Source organism: Perca fluviatilis, chromosome 21 (assembly GCF_010015445.1).
Source record: "Perca fluviatilis chromosome 21, GENO_Pfluv_1.0, whole genome shotgun sequence".
NCBI lineage: Eukaryota > Metazoa > Chordata > Actinopteri > Perciformes > Percidae > Perca > Perca fluviatilis.
This window is the reverse complement of record NC_053132.1, coordinates 11,718,467-11,736,798: the sequence shown is the minus strand read 5'-3', so window position 1 is coordinate 11,736,798 and position 18,332 is coordinate 11,718,467. Positions and strand designations below refer to the sequence as shown.

At 40.6% G+C, this 18,332-nt stretch overlaps 1 protein-coding gene across 2 annotated transcripts; it reads left to right on the top strand.

Moving 5' to 3' along the window:
* The first annotated feature begins 1,517 nt into the window (after nt 1-1,517).
* zranb1a (zinc finger, RAN-binding domain containing 1a) lies at nt 1,518-18,116 on the top strand. Of its 2 annotated transcripts, none has more exons than XM_039787277.1 (10): nt 1,518-1,639; nt 2,305-3,174; nt 7,498-7,685; nt 9,373-9,526; nt 10,483-10,554; nt 11,460-11,658; nt 12,515-12,635; nt 14,678-14,807; nt 15,734-15,963; nt 17,147-18,116. In XM_039787277.1, the coding sequence occupies exons 2-10, from the start codon at nt 2,343-2,345 to the stop codon at nt 17,360-17,362; spliced, it is 2,142 nt and encodes a 713-aa protein (XP_039643211.1). In that variant the 5' UTR covers nt 1,518-1,639; nt 2,305-2,342; the 3' UTR covers nt 17,363-18,116. The 2 variants fall into 2 exon arrangements, with proteins under 2 accessions (XP_039643211.1, XP_039643210.1); XM_039787276.1 differs by having other exon boundaries at nt 1,527-1,812.
* The last annotated feature ends 216 nt before the right edge of the window (nt 18,117-18,332 follow it).

Below are 18,332 nucleotides of genomic sequence, written 5' to 3'. Positions count from 1 at the left end.
GGTTCTAATTTGACAGGTTGGCTGAGATGTTGCCCTGCCCTCTGGTCTCGCCGTGTTTGGAGGGCTGACTGGGTGACGGGGCCTGGGAGGGATGCTTTCCATAGACTGTATATTGTTCCATACCGGGTGCAGGGTGTGGGCGATGGACGCCCCTCCTGGCACCATAAACTCGCCCCAAGGATGCCACCCTGATAGCCACTCCAACCGCACCGAAGGTGGAAGGTGAGAGGGGTTAGTGCATATATTAATGGGTTATGTGGCAGATGGTGTGAGTGGGTGTAGTGCACAGGTTGAATAGCCCAAAATCCCACCGCGAAAGACAGGAATCTCAGAAAAGTATGCATATTTAGAGTCTAAACAAAACTAATACTTAGGGATTATACTGACTCTGGAATCTTTTCAGGATTTTTTAAAGAACTCGATCAGCTACAAGACGTTCCAGCTGCTGTAGGCTACTTTCTGATGGTTATGATTATTGGGGTTGAGTTTTTAGCCTACTAAATAGTATTGGCTGGTCAAAAATAGGCTACTCTGGACATGGGATTGCAATTTCACATAATTTTATATTGACGTGTAACTGGGTTTCAGCAAGGTAAAGAAGTAGGCTAGAGAGAACAAGCCAGAGAAAAAGCTCCTAATCAAGCTAATCAATTTGTAAAGTGACAGAACATTCTTATTTTTTCTTAATAAATGATAAAGGATTCCTGATAGTTGACTATTTGGTGGAAAAGAGCTGTTACAATATTCTGGAAAAAAATAAGGAAACCCCCAGGAGCCCCTAACGGACGGTGGGATTGTTTTTTTTTTTTTTTTTAAATCACTGTGATAGCCTTAATATCCATTTAAGATGAATTAACATCTATAGGCGAAGGGAAAAATATGAACGGTAGTGAATGGGAAAAGACAAATTACTTTTTGATCCCGTTTCAACTGAGCTATAGTTCAGTAATTCATAACCGACCAACAGCAGTCTTTCTAAACATCTTTCTGTGTCCATGTTTTTTTTTTGTTTTACTTATAATCTCTGTGTACAAAATAAAATTATAAGAAAAGCGTACATAGTTATTCAATTATTGCTGCAAATACAATTGTACATAAGACTAATTTAGATTGTATTGCTGTCTATAAAATCTCTTTATTATAAAAACAAACATCACAACCGCAGTGAGGAGGGAAGCTTTTAGTGTTTATAATAAGCTCGGATATTTCGGAATCGTTTCTCGTTTTTTTTTTTTTAAATGGTATAATATAAAAATGGTGAGCTTCAGGGTACAGCATAACGTGATGGGCTAAAACCTCAGAAAATAGAGAACGTGTTAGCTAATAAAGACTTTTTCGATCCAAATCTCCACAAAATCTTTTGTGTATATATATCTATGTTTTGAACCTATCATAAATGTTCGTACATAGGGGGGTTTACTATTTCCTATAGGTCATGAAGGCAACACGGTACTTTTCCTTTTATCCAATCGCATCGAGCGCTGAGCCAGATGATTGGTGACGAAGGCAAGCAAGCGTTTATTTTGGCTCTGCTACTCATTTGTCTCGCTGTCGCCGCCATTAAACAACACGGAGCCAGTGTAAACCATGGACTGTCGCATATTTATACCATGATTCAAGGAGTAGAGGCTTTGTCAAGGTGTGGTTTATTCTGCGAGAGTTTAATGTGTCCATAAAGGTAAACATGTGAGAGACAAAGGGGTCGAAATAACTCGGATTGGGAAAGGTTTGATAGAGCAGGAGGGGGACTGAACAAGAAGGGTTTGTTGTGGTTTTCAGCAGTACTTGAGAAACGAGCGCAGCCTCGAAACGGTAAGAGTGTTACATATTTGTCTTAAAATATTCCGGAATATAACCTGTTAGTTGATTGTACTTTCTCGGAAATGTTCGTAAACTATTACAATTTACGGTAACTAGCTATGTATGCAAGGGCTAGCTTGCCAGCTAGTAAGCTAACACTCAAGCCTGAAACATTACTAACGTTACACGGTAACGCAATAATGCCACCCGTCATGTGAATCAAACCCAGATTGTTAACCATGCTCCATACTGTTACTGATAATGAACAGCTGGCAGGTCATTTTAGTCTTTCAATCAATCCAAAATCTCAGGCTGCCAGTGTTATTGTAGATACCCGACCAGATGTAAGTTTACATTCCTCTGGAATACATAACAGTTACTTGAAGGAACTCCATGCAATATCTTCATTTGATTTATGTATCTTAAACTCAATACTAGTTTATTATATTTATTGACCTTCAAGGTGATTCACAAAGCCTTTGTTTATGCCTCACATCTTACTAGGTTTATCACCACAGTTTGACCAGCCAAAGTGATCCACAATGACAGAACAGAAGGTAAAGTGGGCCTGTGACTACTGCACCTATGAAAACTGGCCATCTGCAGTCAAGTGCACTATGTGCCGTGCACCAAAGTCGAGGGGTCCCATTATCACAGAGGAACCTTACAAGAACAGCCCTGATCTGGACCCCAGTCTGGAGTGGGACCCTCCCAGAACTGGGAGTGTCAGCAACCTCCTCATCTGCCCTGACTCCAGTGCTAGGCCAAGAGTCAGGTCAGCTGGCATAGCTGAGATTGCCAATAAGTGGTCCTGCCAGATGTGCACCTACCTGAACTGGCCCCGAGCACTTCGCTGCACACAGTGCCTGTGTCAGCGCACGAGGACCAGCAGCCCCACCGAGTCCCCCCAGACTTCAGGCTCCAATGCAGGCTGTCGTCCTGCGCTCCACTCCCCTGTGGATACCTGTGAGGAGTACAATGACAGAAACAGACTTAACACTCATCAGCAGCACTGGACATGCACAGTTTGCACTTACCAGAACTGGCCCACGACTACAAAGTGTGTGGTTTGTGACCATCCCAAGCCCAGCAACCAGGAAGCCATAGAGCTGGCTGAGTCTGCAGAGCCAACACCCATGATCAATGAGCAGGACAGGGCTCCGTGGAGGGGCAGTTGCAGTGGAGGCCAGGGCCGAAGGAGGTCCCCTCCTATGCCCAAGAGGGAAGACAATGTCAAAATGGACTTCCAGAGGATAGAGCTCGCAGCTGGAGCCATGAGCAGCAAAGAGGAGCAAGAGGTTGACTTCAAGAAGCTAAAGCAGATTAGAAATCGAATGAGGAAAACAGACTGGCTGTTCCTCAATGCATGTGCTGGTGAGTTTTCATACATTATTACATGACATTCCTGCAAGCCATTAAGTGATTAGTCAGTCCACAGAAAATTAATAACGGCAATTTTGATAATCGATGGTGATGACCGAGCGAGGTGCTCCAGGCAGAGGCAACCATTTTTGTCACAATGGCAAACTATTTAGTTTCCGCTTAATTCTATTTTATTACAGTGCAGGCTGGGCCTCACCCTGCAAAGGCCAAGGTTGCAAAATAGTGTTGTCCACTTACTGTTTTTATCAATGAATGCCAACATACCATTGTTTAGACTCCAAATATTAAAGTACAACAGGATTTTTGCAAAACATGGGCTTGGAAAGCTCTGTGAGAAGGGTTTAATTTCACAAGGTTGTGCTTTTAGGTGGACAATATCCCTTGCAGTGAGATCTTTGTCATCAACAACGCATAAATGATGCAGAATGGTAACATTTTAAAGATGTGTAACTAAATGGCAAGTAGGAATTTGATCCAACTTTTTACTGAACCTCTAGCTGCCCTTGTTTTCCTACTGAGAGTGTCTTTGAGACACTGAGAGGGTATAAGTGCTTCCCAGCCGGTGGGGATGAATGGGCCGTCTGGGCAGCGCAGTGAGAGTGTAGCCTGTGGACCAGAGACTCCCCTGGCTTGCAGTCAACCGACCCTGTAAACAGTGGTGCTTATGTTCTGAGAAGGGGCCTACGGAGGCAAAAATAGCCTTGACAAGACATGTACACCAGTCAACAACAAAAAAAGCAAGAAAGCATGAAGGCAGCACGTGATTAGTGTCCTCCTGACCTTTATGCCGATTGCCCTTTCCAGCTTGTTGTGGCATAGAAAACATTACTCTTCGCTATTGTACATTTACCTCATATAGACTTTTCCAACCTTTTGATTTAATTCTAAATACTGCTGTACCTTTTTATTCATACCATGTCTGCTTATTTATTTTTTATTTTTTACAGTTGGGCTCGTCAAAGTGTTTGTCAATGGAGGAAGTGCCTGAGTTGAGCAGCACATTATGGCCAAGCCTAGCACTTCCTTAGCTCACACAACTTAATTTCACCTCGCTCCACTGTTTCTGGTCTAATGTTTTTCCAGAGCTTTGTATTTGAGCTAAATTCGGATGATCCCATTGATTATACTTTCCCACAAAAGGAAGCAGACTCTGTTTGTGTAATAGTGTTCCTTTGTTCAGACTTTAACCGGGTTAATCTTGCAGTTACAGATAATATTTTTCTGTATAACCATATTATTCTTATAGTTTGATGTTGCTCATGATGATGTTGTGTACAGTTTATGGGATTATAAAACATTGTGGAGGAGCTCTGTGTGTTTGCCATCAAGCACTGGAAATTATCTTGTTAATCAGCCACCATACATAATTCTACCTAAAATGATAATATCAGTTATATCAGAAAATTGTGGACACATATTTTTTTTTATCTCTTTCTGGGCTGTAAAGTTTTTCAGTGTCAGTTGTTAATAACAACACAATATTAATGTCTGTCCAGATGGTCACACCTGATATTCAGGATGCCTGATTTCTGGCTGTTTGGGCCATTGTGGGGTCTGATATTGTATAGACTGATCCCTGCATAATGGGTTGATCGTAAGGTATTTAGAATGTGTCCCAATTCCACACTGAAGAACTCGAACAGTGACTGCCCACTTTTTTAACGGCTCTGGTTGTGGAAGTGATTTTCCCCATTCAGTTGTTCTATTGACGTTTCAAAAATTGCTTATATAAATTTGAGCCTGGAACCAAGCCAACCAGCCTTAAATCATGACCATAAACCTTTTTGATTTGGCGCAAATTATAATTTTGAAAATGGCAAAAAAGGCAAAGGTTCAAGACTCTGTACAGAAACTATCATTTACTTCAATGGTAGCAGCTTGCGGTAGCCGTTCGCGTGTTTGCAGGTGCGGTAAACCTTTCCATGGTAACAGAGAGTTCCACCAATCGGAGACACCGCTGTTATGCTTAGGATTGTGGGTAGTGTAGTATTTCTCCGTAAGATTGCGAATACGACATGTTTTTCTTAAAACAAGGTTGATTTCATACAGACTTCTAGCTTCTACAGATGCATAAACTTCCGTTTTACAACCTCTGAGCTCGTTGTCAGTCTACCTTGGATGGTTTAGACATAATGGCTAATAATCCAAATCCTTAGAGAAAATTAATGGGATTTATACTTTCGGAACCACACTGTTAAGCTCTATTTATATCATGAAATGAACTGTCAACCAAACAGCATATTTAGAACATTACTACCTATTTCACTTAGCAAAGAGAGGGATAAGTATTTTTCCAAATATTAAATGCTTTATTTTTGTTGTCATCCATCCCGTGCCATTTCTTCATCTTTTTTTAGTCTTTATTATATTGGACCGTATCCATATAGTCAGGAAAGCAAGAAAGAGCGAGGACTAGGACATGCAACACAGGTCCTTTGCTGGAATTGAATTGGAAGTTGTGGTTATGTGGTACGCACCTAAACCATTAGGCATCAGGACATGCCTACCATTTCTATTGTGCACTGCAAGGCACACTCTTTTCAGAAGAACACACATTTTAAGGAGTGTGCTGACTAACTAAAATACTCTGTAATTTCACTAATGCATCTTGGTCTAAGCTAACGCCTTAATCATGTTTAGGTTTTTTTTGCAATATGATAAAAGTAGGGCTGTTTGATTTTAGAAAAAAATCATAATAACGATTATTTTGGTCTATATTGAATATCATGATTATTTAACAGGATTACTCAGACTTTTGTAAAGATGTTGCAAAGATTTCACTTTAACAGTGAAACGGTTAAACAAATCAACAGTGAAAACACCTTGAACCGGGAAATTTCCCTTGATACTTCTCCTGTTCAATTTCCCCATCATTCAGATCACAAGACCAAATGAGAGCTTATCAGCAAAATGCAATGTGCAAAATAATTTATTTTCTCAATTACATTGTTTTTGTGATAGTTTAGAGCCATATTCAAAATCGCGATTAAAATTTGATTGATTAACAGCCCTACACTAAAGTATACTTAATGTTGACACTTGCATAGTGGGAATGCTCTACATATGAAGAGTGGCATTGGGGCACGTTTTTTAATTTTAATTTTTTTTAAGAATTGTTTGAGGTCTCCAGCATGGCAGGTGCTATACTGCAGCCAAACTCATTCGACATCCATTTGTAGATCTGTGTTGGCAAATTATCACCCAGCATGTGCCAAAGTACCAGATGTTCATGGCACATTCCAGTCCAGGTTCTCTCAAGGTAACTGTCCTCTTCCTCTGCCAGAGAGGACGACCTCACATAAGGCAGTCTGTTAAAATTAACCGGTGCTTTAGTGTTCGGTGTGCTACCTAGCTGCCTCTCATTTCACTCATAACAGATGTTGAGACTGCTATGTCCAAAGGAGGGGGAGGGCGCTAATCTGCACAGACTGTCCTCTGTCTGACACGGCTCTCTGATAGCTCTGGGTTATAAACTACACTGCTCGGTCTGTTCTGCTACGTAGTAGCTTCACAGTGTGATAACTGCTGTCGTACTGGGTTAGCTAGTGGCTACATCTAGAGGTCATCTGAACTGTGGATTGACGTCAAGAGCTAGAGTGCTCCGTTCATTATGTATTCTTTTAGCATTTAAATCTTTTGAAGTTGAATTTGTTATGCAAATTTCTCCCAGATTTGAATATTAATTGCTTGTGACTAAGAGCAGAATGATGTATTAGCAGTTTGATGGATATTTCTTTAGCTCTTTCATTGAACATGGCAAGCTGTCTGTTGCATCTTGCTTCTTTTACAAGCAAGGACATGGGGTTGGAACTGCTCCAAAAGCCAGTCTAATCCATTTACGAAGATAAGGGCTGTTTTTAAAAGAATCCCCATGTCTTTCTACATGAATTTATTTTTTGCAGATGTTTGGACAAGAAACACTAGTATTTGACATAGTAGATTCCCTCAGTTGCTGATTTATTAAGTACAGTCCTGCAATAAGTGTATGAAGGTAGTCATATTCAGTTTTTGTTTGACATTATTTTACAAAGGTGTTTATTCAACTTTATGAGATCACAGCAGGTGTTTGTGCATTATTGAGTTGCGACAGGTGTTAAATGTGAATGGTTTTTCTAAACCGCACTGTTCCTGCTTCCTTTAACATAGATTGTAAACAACGTAGATGGAGATGACACACATCTAACTTCAATAGCCTGTGTACATTAATTCCTGGAAAAGCACCTGCACCAGTACATTGAGGCACAGATCAATTTTTATATTTTGGTGCCAACATTTGTCTTTTTCTGACCTTCTTCCCCCCCCCACCCGCTGCAGGTGTGGTGGAGGGAGACCTGGCGGCAATAGAAGCCTACAAGTCATCAGGTGGGGACATTGCCCGGCAGCTCACTGCTGACGAGGTGCAGCTCCTCAACCGGTCCTCAGCGTTTGATGTAGGCTTCACCCTGGTCCATCTGGCCATCCGCTTCCAGAGGCAGGACATGCTAGCCATCCTGCTCACAGAGGTAAGCATGCTTTATGTTTGTTTGTCTTTGCCACACGACTGGAATTAAAGGTATACCATCTTATTTCAGCAGGGTGTCCCTTGATTAAACCCTATCTACACACACATGTCTGCAAATGAATACACCACACAGCAGAATCCGTAGTGGAATCAGATTTAAAATGTTTCTCTTCCTATGAAGATTATAGAGTTTTATGAAAAATAATAGGCAACCACCAGTAATCTTGCGATTGTACAGTAGTGCATTATACAAAATCTGACAAATTTGGTGATGTTACACAAGAAAAAGTCAGAAATGTTCCCGTACTTTTGACGGTGCTTCTCCTCGTCAACCACGTCGGCCAATAATTGTTCCGTGCCAGAGTAGACGATATAGCAGATGCCCGTAATGCCTTCAATTACAGCAGAAGTGCACTTTAAGGATTAGGTGGAGGATTAGCCTGGCTGCAGTCCTGCCACTGGTTCCTATGGACGTGATGCCACAGAGCCGATGTGGTTTGCAAGGAGGGCAAGCAACGATTAGGAAAGGCGCAGAGGGCTGCACTGTCAAACAAGTCATCTTTACTGTGTATGGCAGAATTTGATCCTCAATATAATTTATTGCAGGGATCTTTAACCTTTTTTAAACCAAGGACCCCTTAACTGAAAGATATGGAGCAGGGGCCCCTTACTAGGGTTTGGCATCGTTTGGATATTAACGATTCTGATTCTGATTCTTCCTTTCGATTCCGGTTCTTATTGATTCTCGATTCCGATTCTTTGAGGGGGGGATTTGAAACCGGTCATATGCTTATTTCACAAATAAGAGGAAAGTTTTATTTTGATTCAAAGGTGGGTTGCAGTTTGACGGGGCTTTTTCAATGTAAAATAAAGCCACGCTAGAGCGCCGCATACTGTGCTCCACGGCTGCAACACAACAAGCGCCTGGCCGCTACGGAAACTTGCGCATGTTAAATTTGGACAACATGATCAGATTTGAAACCAAATCATCCAAACGATTCCAATAAAGAAACGATTCCGATGGAATCGTAATTCTTGAACCAATTCCAAGTAGGAATCTGTTCTCGATGCCCAACCCTAACCCTTACTTACATATATTGTATAAAATGAAGTTGCATATTAAACTGGGCCTACAGTAAAGTGTATACATACCTTTTTTGCATAGAATATTAAGATATTAAAATGAAAACAATTGTTCGCATGATTTTACGTATAAATCATGTTTGAATGTTAAACATACATGTGGCACAGTGAATCCTTAGGATGAACTGTATCTGTGGATGGCTATCTCAGTGACTAGTGGCCAGTAAGCCTATGATCAGTGGGGATTTATATTTGCTAATAATTTGTTGGATTCATGTTAAGACATTTACATTTTTGAAAAAACTTTCAAAAATTAACAATAATTTGGAGGCCCCCCCCCCCCCGCAATGACTCTGAGGACCCCCTGTTGAAGATCTGATTTATTGTATGTTATTGTACTTGAGAAAATCCTTTCAACATTTGTCTATATTACCCAGTCTTAATAAAATAAATGCATGCAAGGACATGATTAAAAATGTCCAGAAATCAAAATTTTCATAATAAACCAATGCGTATGATTTACATGTATCACACATATCTGATCATGCCTTGGTTGGTGTATTTACCTCTGACATTCAATGAAAATATGTGTGTATGTCTTTTAGGTGAACCAGCAGGCAGCCAAGTGCATCCCTTCCATGGTGTGTCCTGAGCTGACAGAGCAGATCCGCAGGGAGATTGCAGCCTCTCTGCATCAACGCAAAGGAGACTTCGCCTGTTACTTCCTTACTGACCCGGTCACCTTCACCTTGCCTGCAGGTACCCATGATATCTTGATGGTCACATCACATTGCTTATTGGACTTCCCTTGAATATTTGCAATCTAATACCTTCTCTGTTAATCCCAAAATAAATTTGACTTTATTTGCCTCCACTGACAGACTTGTTTTTGTAGCCTCAATAAATACCTCTACATTGATTTGTGAGGTCTAGGGTTGGGCAATGTTCACCGAATTGGCATATGACGATGTCCACAGTAAAACCTCCCGATGAACGATGACATCGTTGTCAGAGATGAATGTGTTCCATAGACAGTAGCCCTCGCTCTCTCGCTCTGTCTATTTGTGTTTTGTGTGTATAAACGTGCAGCATTTAAGTGTGTGATCTTGACTGTTTCCCCCCCTAACTGGAGAACTGGAAGAATGACGGCTAGCCTTGTTGTGCAGCATTGCTCACAGAAACAGTGGCTCAGTGTCCTGTCTGTGTGGTGCAATGTCATCACTGAAATGACAGGCACTTTTACTTTTCAGACCTACCAGTTGTATTCTGATTCAGAGCTGCCAGTGCCGCTGGGATGAAAGATTATGCAGGCTTCACTGATAGATTTTCTTCCTGTTATGCCAAGTATTTCTTTGCAGACTGAATTTGGCCAGAGGCCAGCTGCAGGGTGCTCTCTCCCTCTGTTTCCTTCTCGCTCTCTCTCTCGCTCTCTCTCTCTCTTTCAGACAAAGCCAATGCCATTCACTATTGAGCTAGAGAATAGCCACCAGTGTTCTGGTGGTGTGTGTGCACAGTTCAGTACACACAAAAGCACAACATGCTGTACAGAGTGTGTGTTTACAGTGTGCCATTGACAAAATGTCAGCCAGTGAATTCAATTGCAAAGAACATCCCCTCTGTGTGTCATTACTGTGGTGTTGCTGTTGCCCTCAGTGCAGTGTACCATTAGGGTTATAATGAGCATAAAAACATAATATCTTTTCCATATGTGTCAGATATAGAGGACTTGCCGCCTGCTGTCCAAGAGAAGCTGTTTGATGAGGTATTGGATCGAGATGTGCAGAAAGGTACCAAAGATTTATTCATTTTTATATACTGTACGTTATCTGCACGTATCCCCAGTCTGCATTTATTTAAGTCCAATCACGTGTTAAGACATGATGGGTTTTGGTTACCTGTGATTCATGATCTGGCTGTGCTGTGTGGAAGGGACTGAAAATTAACATCTGCTCTTGTATCCTTCTGTCCCCTGCTTCATCTTATATACCCTCTCTAATTAGGTTAATTGAGCTCACTGGTTTCCCTCCCTCTCGCTTAACCAATGACACACTCCCAGGACTGTGCTCTGTGTGCGCGAATGCTTGTGAACATACGTGTGTGCTTGCTTGTGTGCTGTAATGAAGGTATCCGAGTAGTCTTGTGACCTATTTAATCCTCCACAAACTGGGTTACTGATGAGTGGTGCTTTGGGTCTTTGGTGTTTGCACAGAAAGTAGCTGAAAAATCAGTAAAGGTGTGTTTTAATAATATATCAGGACAAAAGAAAAGGCTGAAAAGGAGGTTATGCAACGCACAATTTGTTTCCAGAACGACTAGCTGCATCAGTTGAACATCTGAAACCACTCCATGCAGCATCCCATGCGTTTTTATAGTATGAGATTTCGTTAACAGATTTGGCTTTTTAATTTTTTTTCTTCTTCTCATAAACCCAGTATTATTTATCCATTGGTCACCTGGGGAAATAAAATGCTGCCCCCTGTCATGTTTTTCTTTAATCTTAAAAGTGTAATCCTAGAAGTCCTCTTCCTGTCTCTCTTTGAGAAGTCTCCCTGTGTTTTTTTTTTTATTTTTATTTTTTTAACTGCGAAGTTTGACAAAAATAGACAGGCTTGAACATGGCCCGTTGGAACCTGTCCTCCTTTTAGTGCCCTCACCCCACACACATGCATTTTGCCTGTCTGTCTGTGTATAGAGTTAGAAGAGGAATCTCCTGTCATCAACTGGTCTCTGGAGCTGGGCACACGCCTGGACAGTCGACTGTACGCCTTGTGGAACCGCACAGCCGGAGACTGTCTGTTGGACTCTGTTTTACAGGCCACCTGGGGCATCTACGACAAGGACTCAGTTCTCCGCAAGACCCTCCATGACAGCCTGCACGACTGCTCCCATTGGTGAGAACCCCAACCCTACACATTGTCCCTACAGTCGTATAATCCTATAAGCATTTTATGACTTGAAATACTGTAATGTACTATGCAAAATGCCACATATCCAAAATGTTTTTGAATCTTACAGCAATTTGACACACTTACACGTCTGACTTTGAGTAATCTGAATGATTGACCTCTATCGTTCTAAAATGTAACTTGACTTCATCTTCTCATAAAAATCTGTAAAAGCCTCAGCATAACACAAAAGTTAGATCACAAACTATATAGATTTTTGAAGGGGGAAAAAGCCCTAAATACTGTAGAAAAAAATCGCACTCACAAAAATGTTGCATGTAGGTAAAGGAGAACATTTTTGGGTTGCTGCCTTTCTTGTCTTTCAGTGTTGTAATTGCTAACCGTGTACCAGTGGACTGCCTATGGAATCATGTGTAGTGGCTTTGTTCATTTGATTCAGAGGCTCAGTGTAGAAGCATCTCCTCAGGATATTTACATACTTCCCTCACAGTCAAATACAGGAGGTTTGGTTACTTGGCAAAAGTAAGACCTAGAGAGATGTTCTCCTGTTCTGTGTATTGCATTAGGTATGTGGATGATTTTGTTTATTATGTAGGTTTCTTCAGACTCCCTAAAAGTGTTTAAACGTGTGTCCTCATTCAGTGTTTTAAAGGACTGATGTGTCTTTGCAGTTGATTTTGACATTAAATACTGTTTTATGAGTTTTACATGTTTGTTCTTCATGCACTACTTTCTGTTGGGAAAAAATGGGCTTGTTGAGATGCACTATAGAAGGAGAAATCATTTTTGATTTAAATAAACTTTAAAAATATTCTAATATGTAACTTTTTTGTTTGTTTAGGTTTTACACACGCTGGAAGGAGTGGGAGTCGTGGTACTCACAGAGTTTCGGTTTGCATTTCTCCCTGAGAGAGGAACAGTGGCAGGAGGACTGGGCGTTCATCCTGTCTTTGGCCAGCCAGGTAATTATGTTCCTTCTAGTTTACTCACTGCCTTCCTCTAGTTCACCATAAATCGAAAGGCAGAAAATGTCACGGTATGGTGTGGTCGGTCTGTAAAAGTGCTGTGTCAGTGGATAGAAGTTGTGAGGAACATGGAAGTAATACTTCCAAAATGCAATATACACATTGATGCATTCTTTCAGATAAAATGGCAGGTTTATTTATAACCAAAGACATTATTATATTTGGTTTGTTCGAAATTCAAATCTCATTTAAACAAACGTGTGACTGTGACCGAGTTTTAGAAGATCATTAAACCTCCTGGCACACATTTAGAAATGCAGGTCGTTCACTTCGTCATTTATACTATTGCACAAAGAGAACACCGTGGGCCGTCTCCTTCATGGTTTTGGGGACAGACACACCATGTTTTGCTGCTGTTGGGGGAGGGGTTTCTTATAAACAAGCAGTTATGTTTTACATTCAGTATTTTTTTCACCCAAACTCATTGTGTGAATTCTTAGGGCCTAACACACACGTTTAATGCATTTCCAAAAAAACATTTATAAAGCACTGCACATTTCGAATCACATCAGCTGTATTATTATCAATGTACTATACATGCGCATCCTTATTTGTATGCTAGTAGAGCACGCGTTACAGACAAAAAATTGCTCCATACTAGTGGTCAAAAATCTCCAAAGTTCCACTCGCTCACTCACTATAATGAAAGCAATGTTGCTACTTGGTGTATCAGCACTGTCTTATCTCAATGCTCATTAACTCTCATGCCAGTAAAGTGAATTGAACTGAATGGGAGACACAGTTGGAAGGTGGGCCGTGTGTGAATGACAGGGAGGACATCATAAGCAATATCACAGATCCCCTAAGATGGAGTTGTAGATTGACAGAAAGCTCATCTGCTTGGCCGGCACGCCTGCTGAAGCAGCACTCTTGGGATTAAAGGCATTTAACACCGAGAGCTACTTCACCGGCAGCGTAAACAAACACAGCAAAAGCTTCCACATGATAACCTCATCTGAGGCTTTGACAGTTATGGAGAGATGAAATCCAAAGATACGCTCAGCCTTTGTATACCACATTCCATAATTGTGGATTACTTTAAAGCCTGTGTGCTGCAGTATTTTTAAAAGCACTTATGCAGTCTGCTTTCTACTTATTCAAATAGTACAACTGAGAGCTGTAAAGATTGGAGGGTGGCATGCAGATGCACTCTGAGCTGCAGCGTTGCAGGTTCACAGTGTGCAGGACACTCTGTTTTGCAATATGATCACTGAATTTGGCACTCCAGTGTTGATTTTTCCATGGCAGCCCGCCACGGTATCAGAAATATGGCAGACGCACAATGTAGTTGCGGTTGCCTAATTAAATGATCCTGCCGACATAATGGCAGCCGCTCATATTGCAGTTTAACAAGTAGAACTATACAGAGGTTATTGGGCCCGTCCAGTTTAACTCCACATACTGTTGTGTTGATGTAGTTTATTGTCAAAATGTTCGCTTTCTTCCGAGTCGACTATTAAACGAACAGCTCCACCTAAAACGTCACTGCGGTGGGTCCGTTCTAATTGGACAACATTCAACTTGTCAGTTCTGTCAGCTCATCGTCCTGATATCAAACATCTGGAAACATTAAAACGGGAAGTGAGTCAGTGTAATATAATATAAATTGGAAATAGTCTATAGATGTGATCATAGATGTAATGATAGTAAATTGTTGTGTTATATTACACGGAAAATGTAGGTTTTAATCACAACTGAAAATATGCGTCATTGTGTGTGAATAGAGTTTAATAAATATATTTGTTTGTGTTGCAGCGAAGTGTCAGTTCCGTTTCATATGTAAAACATTTGGCGGCGGGGTGGGGGGGTTGTTCAGACAGACCTGCCCCTACTGCTAAAAAAAAACATCCTAAAGGAAACACTGCACTCTCTGCTTTTGTTTTTGAGTTGTATTAATATTGAATGTACAATTGAGGGAAGTGTATATGATTACAACTACTGAATGTTGTTTTTTCTTTCTTTTTTTTCCCTCGACTCAGCCCGGGGCCAGCCTGGAGCAGACCCACATTTTTGTTCTCGCACACATTCTTCGCAGACCGATCATAGTCTACGGAGTTAAATACTACAAAAGTTTCCGTGGGGAAACGTTAGGATACACTCGTTTTCAAGGTAAGGTAGCACTTGAACTCTGCTAATATTTTACATTTTGAGTGATTCTTCTTTTAAAGCATAGGTTTACACAAATTACTAAAAGAACATGCTTTCTTTTTTACCACTTGTGGCATCTAGCCATGCAGGTTTGGTTTTATTTGCTGTTCACAAACAGTTTTCATTGGAACTACTTTCTGCTAAAGAAACAATCAAATTTTTTTCAGTGCTACCAGCTCCACAAATTAAATTCCAACAGCCTCCATTGTATTGCAGTGGTGGCAAAAGTGAAAAGAGAATGATCTCCTAAAACCCAGGCAAATAAAAAATGTCAAGATGCCACAAGAGGTCACCAAGATTTACTTTTTGTAATTATGGATGAACTACTTGGGCTCACTCCGAGTTCTGACTGTATATTTCTAAAAGCCATTCATTTTATCATGGAGGTTTGGGTATAATAAGGAACTTGAGTCTTGATTATAGCACCTTTTTTAAAACTTGGCAGAAACAGACTGGAGTTGTGTATCAAAATGGAGCGCAGCTAGGGTACGTAGTCACTATGTAACAGAATATCTTTACCTCACTAGGTCTGTAGCACTGGTGATAGCCAGACTACCACAGAGCTGCTCTCTGCTCAAAGTGGGCCACTTGTTTTTAGCTGAAACAGCCACTTCTGATGTCGGATCACATTTTGAGATGGTGCTTGTCCCCAACTGACACATGCGTGCGCGCGCACACACACACACACACACACACACACACACACACACACACACACACACACACACACACACACACACACACACACACACACTCTGTCATTTGAGTGTCGAGCTGCAGAGTGTGTTCCTCCCCAGGTGGCTCGAGTGTTGTTGCGTACAGTAGCTACCAGCTGGTCTCTCCTGGTGTGTGTGTGTGTGTGTGTGTGTGTGTGTGTGTGTGTTTAGGTGTGTACCTGCCTCTGTTATGGGAGCAGAGTTTCTGCTGGAAAAGCCCCATCGCACTGGGCTACACGCGGGGCCACTTCTCGGCCCTGGTGGCCATGGAGAACGACGGCTACGACAATCGCGGTGCAGGCGCCAACCTCAATACTGACGATGATGTCACGGTCACTTTCTTGCCACTGGTGGACAGTGAGAGGAAGCTGCTGCACATTCACTTCCTGTCTGCACAAGAGGTAGAGACTGATAATGTGACATTGTTATGACATTCAATGATGTTTCTATGATATGTTTTATTTTTTTTATGGCATTTTATATTATTACTATATATATATATATATATATATATATATATATACATATAATATACATACACATACACATACACATACACATACACACACACACACACACACATACACACACACACACAGAGAGTACAGGCCAAAAGTTTGGACACACCTTCTCATTCAATGTGTTTCTTTATTTTCATGACTATTTACATTGTAGATTCTCACTGAAGGCATCAAAACTATGAATGAACACATGGAATTATGTACTTAACAAAAAAAGTGTGAAATAACTAAATTACATGTCTTATATTTTAGATTCTTCAAAGTAACCACCCTTTGCTTTTTTTTAATAACTCTCAAACCCTTGGTGTTCTCTCAATGAGCTTCATGAGGTAGTCCCCTGAAATGGTTTTCACTTGTGTGCCTTGTCAGGGTTAATTAGTGGAATTGTTTCCCTTATTAATAAAAAAGCAAAGGGTGGCTACTTTGAAGAATCTAAAATATAAGCCCTGTTTTAAGTTCTTTCACACTTTTTTGTTAAGTACATAATTCCATATGTGTTCATTCATAGTTTTGATGCCTTCAGTGAGAATCTACAATGTAAATAGTCATGAAAAAAAAAAGGAAACTCATTATCTATCTATCTATCTATCTATCTATGGCATACTATTCTTAATATTTTTTTTTTTATGAAATACTATGATGTTTTTGACATACTATACTATGACTTTTAATGAAATACTATTTTTTTTTTTTGACTTTTTTCCCCCTTGAAATACTACTTTTTTTCATGACTTCTTATGGCATACTATGATTTTTTTTTTCCGGCATACTATGACTTTTTACACCGCAAAGTCAGCTGATAATGTAAAACTGATATCAGAGACATTTTAATGGCATACTTATATTATGAATGACATTTTATATTAAAAATGTTTACGGCATACCATATGACATTTTTTATGACATTGTATTCCATACTTTAAAAAAAAAAAAAACAAGCTTATGGTGTCAGGTTACCACAAATTGCTGTTTTAATGTTTAGGTTTGTGATACATGACTGTGGTCACCAGCAGTTTCACATCTTAAATTCGGCGTAAGTAACGCGTGTTTGTTTGTGACTCAGATGGGCAACGAGGAGCAGCAGGAGAAGCTGCTGAGGGAATGGCTGGACTGCTGCGTGACAGAAGGAGGCATGCTGGCAGCCATGCAAAAGAGCTCTCGCCGCCGTAACCACCCCCTGGTCACCCAGATGGTGGAGAAGTGGTTGGACAGATACCGCCAGATCCGCCCCTGTGCCTCTCTGTCGGACGGTGAGGAAGAGGAGGACGAAGACGAGTGAGTGAAGGAGCCCTTTAATCTAAGACTGGACACTGTAGGCTCTGGGAGAGTACCTTATTTCTTTTGTTTTTTTTTTCCTCCAAAATGTAAATCTTTAACTTGTAATAATGCATGTGTTGTGTGAGCTCCGTGATAGAAAAAAAGATACCAGCAACAACAAACAGAATCCTGATTACTGCTCCTATGAAAGCACATCAAGTCCACTTAGTTTGCCTTCCCGTACTGCGATTTCTCCTTATTTGTTATCAAAGTAATGATCTTTTAAATACTAGGACATATAGGAAAATATAATGTATTCAAGGAAATCCCGAAGCTGCACTAGATGAGAAATTTAATTTACAGAATTGCCTGACAGAAATGTTTGCTTAAAACTGAGAGGATGCTGATCTTTGTGTGTATGTTAAGGTTTAAAGGGCACCGTTTCTTTTCTGATTGCTGATCCCTTCTGATGTTTGGATTTATTTATTTGTTTAGGAGATTTAGTGTGCAGAGGCGATACCTTTGTTCTGCCCTGTTTTATCTGTTTGATCCGTTCAGTCTTGGAGTATTTTATTTTGCAAAGATGATACCTACTTTCTGTGAGGGGAGGGTGGGGGGAGGACGTACAAGTTTACTGACATTTTTACATGTGATTTAGTAGCTCATTGACATGTTAGAGTGGGTGGTGGTGAAGCTGTTGGGGAAAAGAAAAAACCAAACACTCTGCCTCTTTCTATAGAGTGCATAAATATTAAATTTGACTTACTTGCATCCTCTTTGTTGTCATTTGCATTTGTTTTCAAAGTTCTCATTCTTGTGATATGTGAATTTACCGCATTTCTTTTTTGTTATCCGGACTAGTTCATACATTGGTGCCCCCGTGAATAAGGATACAACTATATGGATGACACAGATCATGTAACATTACAATAAAGGAACATAATTCATCACAAACTGCTCTGCTAAAAAAAAAAAAACGGGACAAAGTGTTA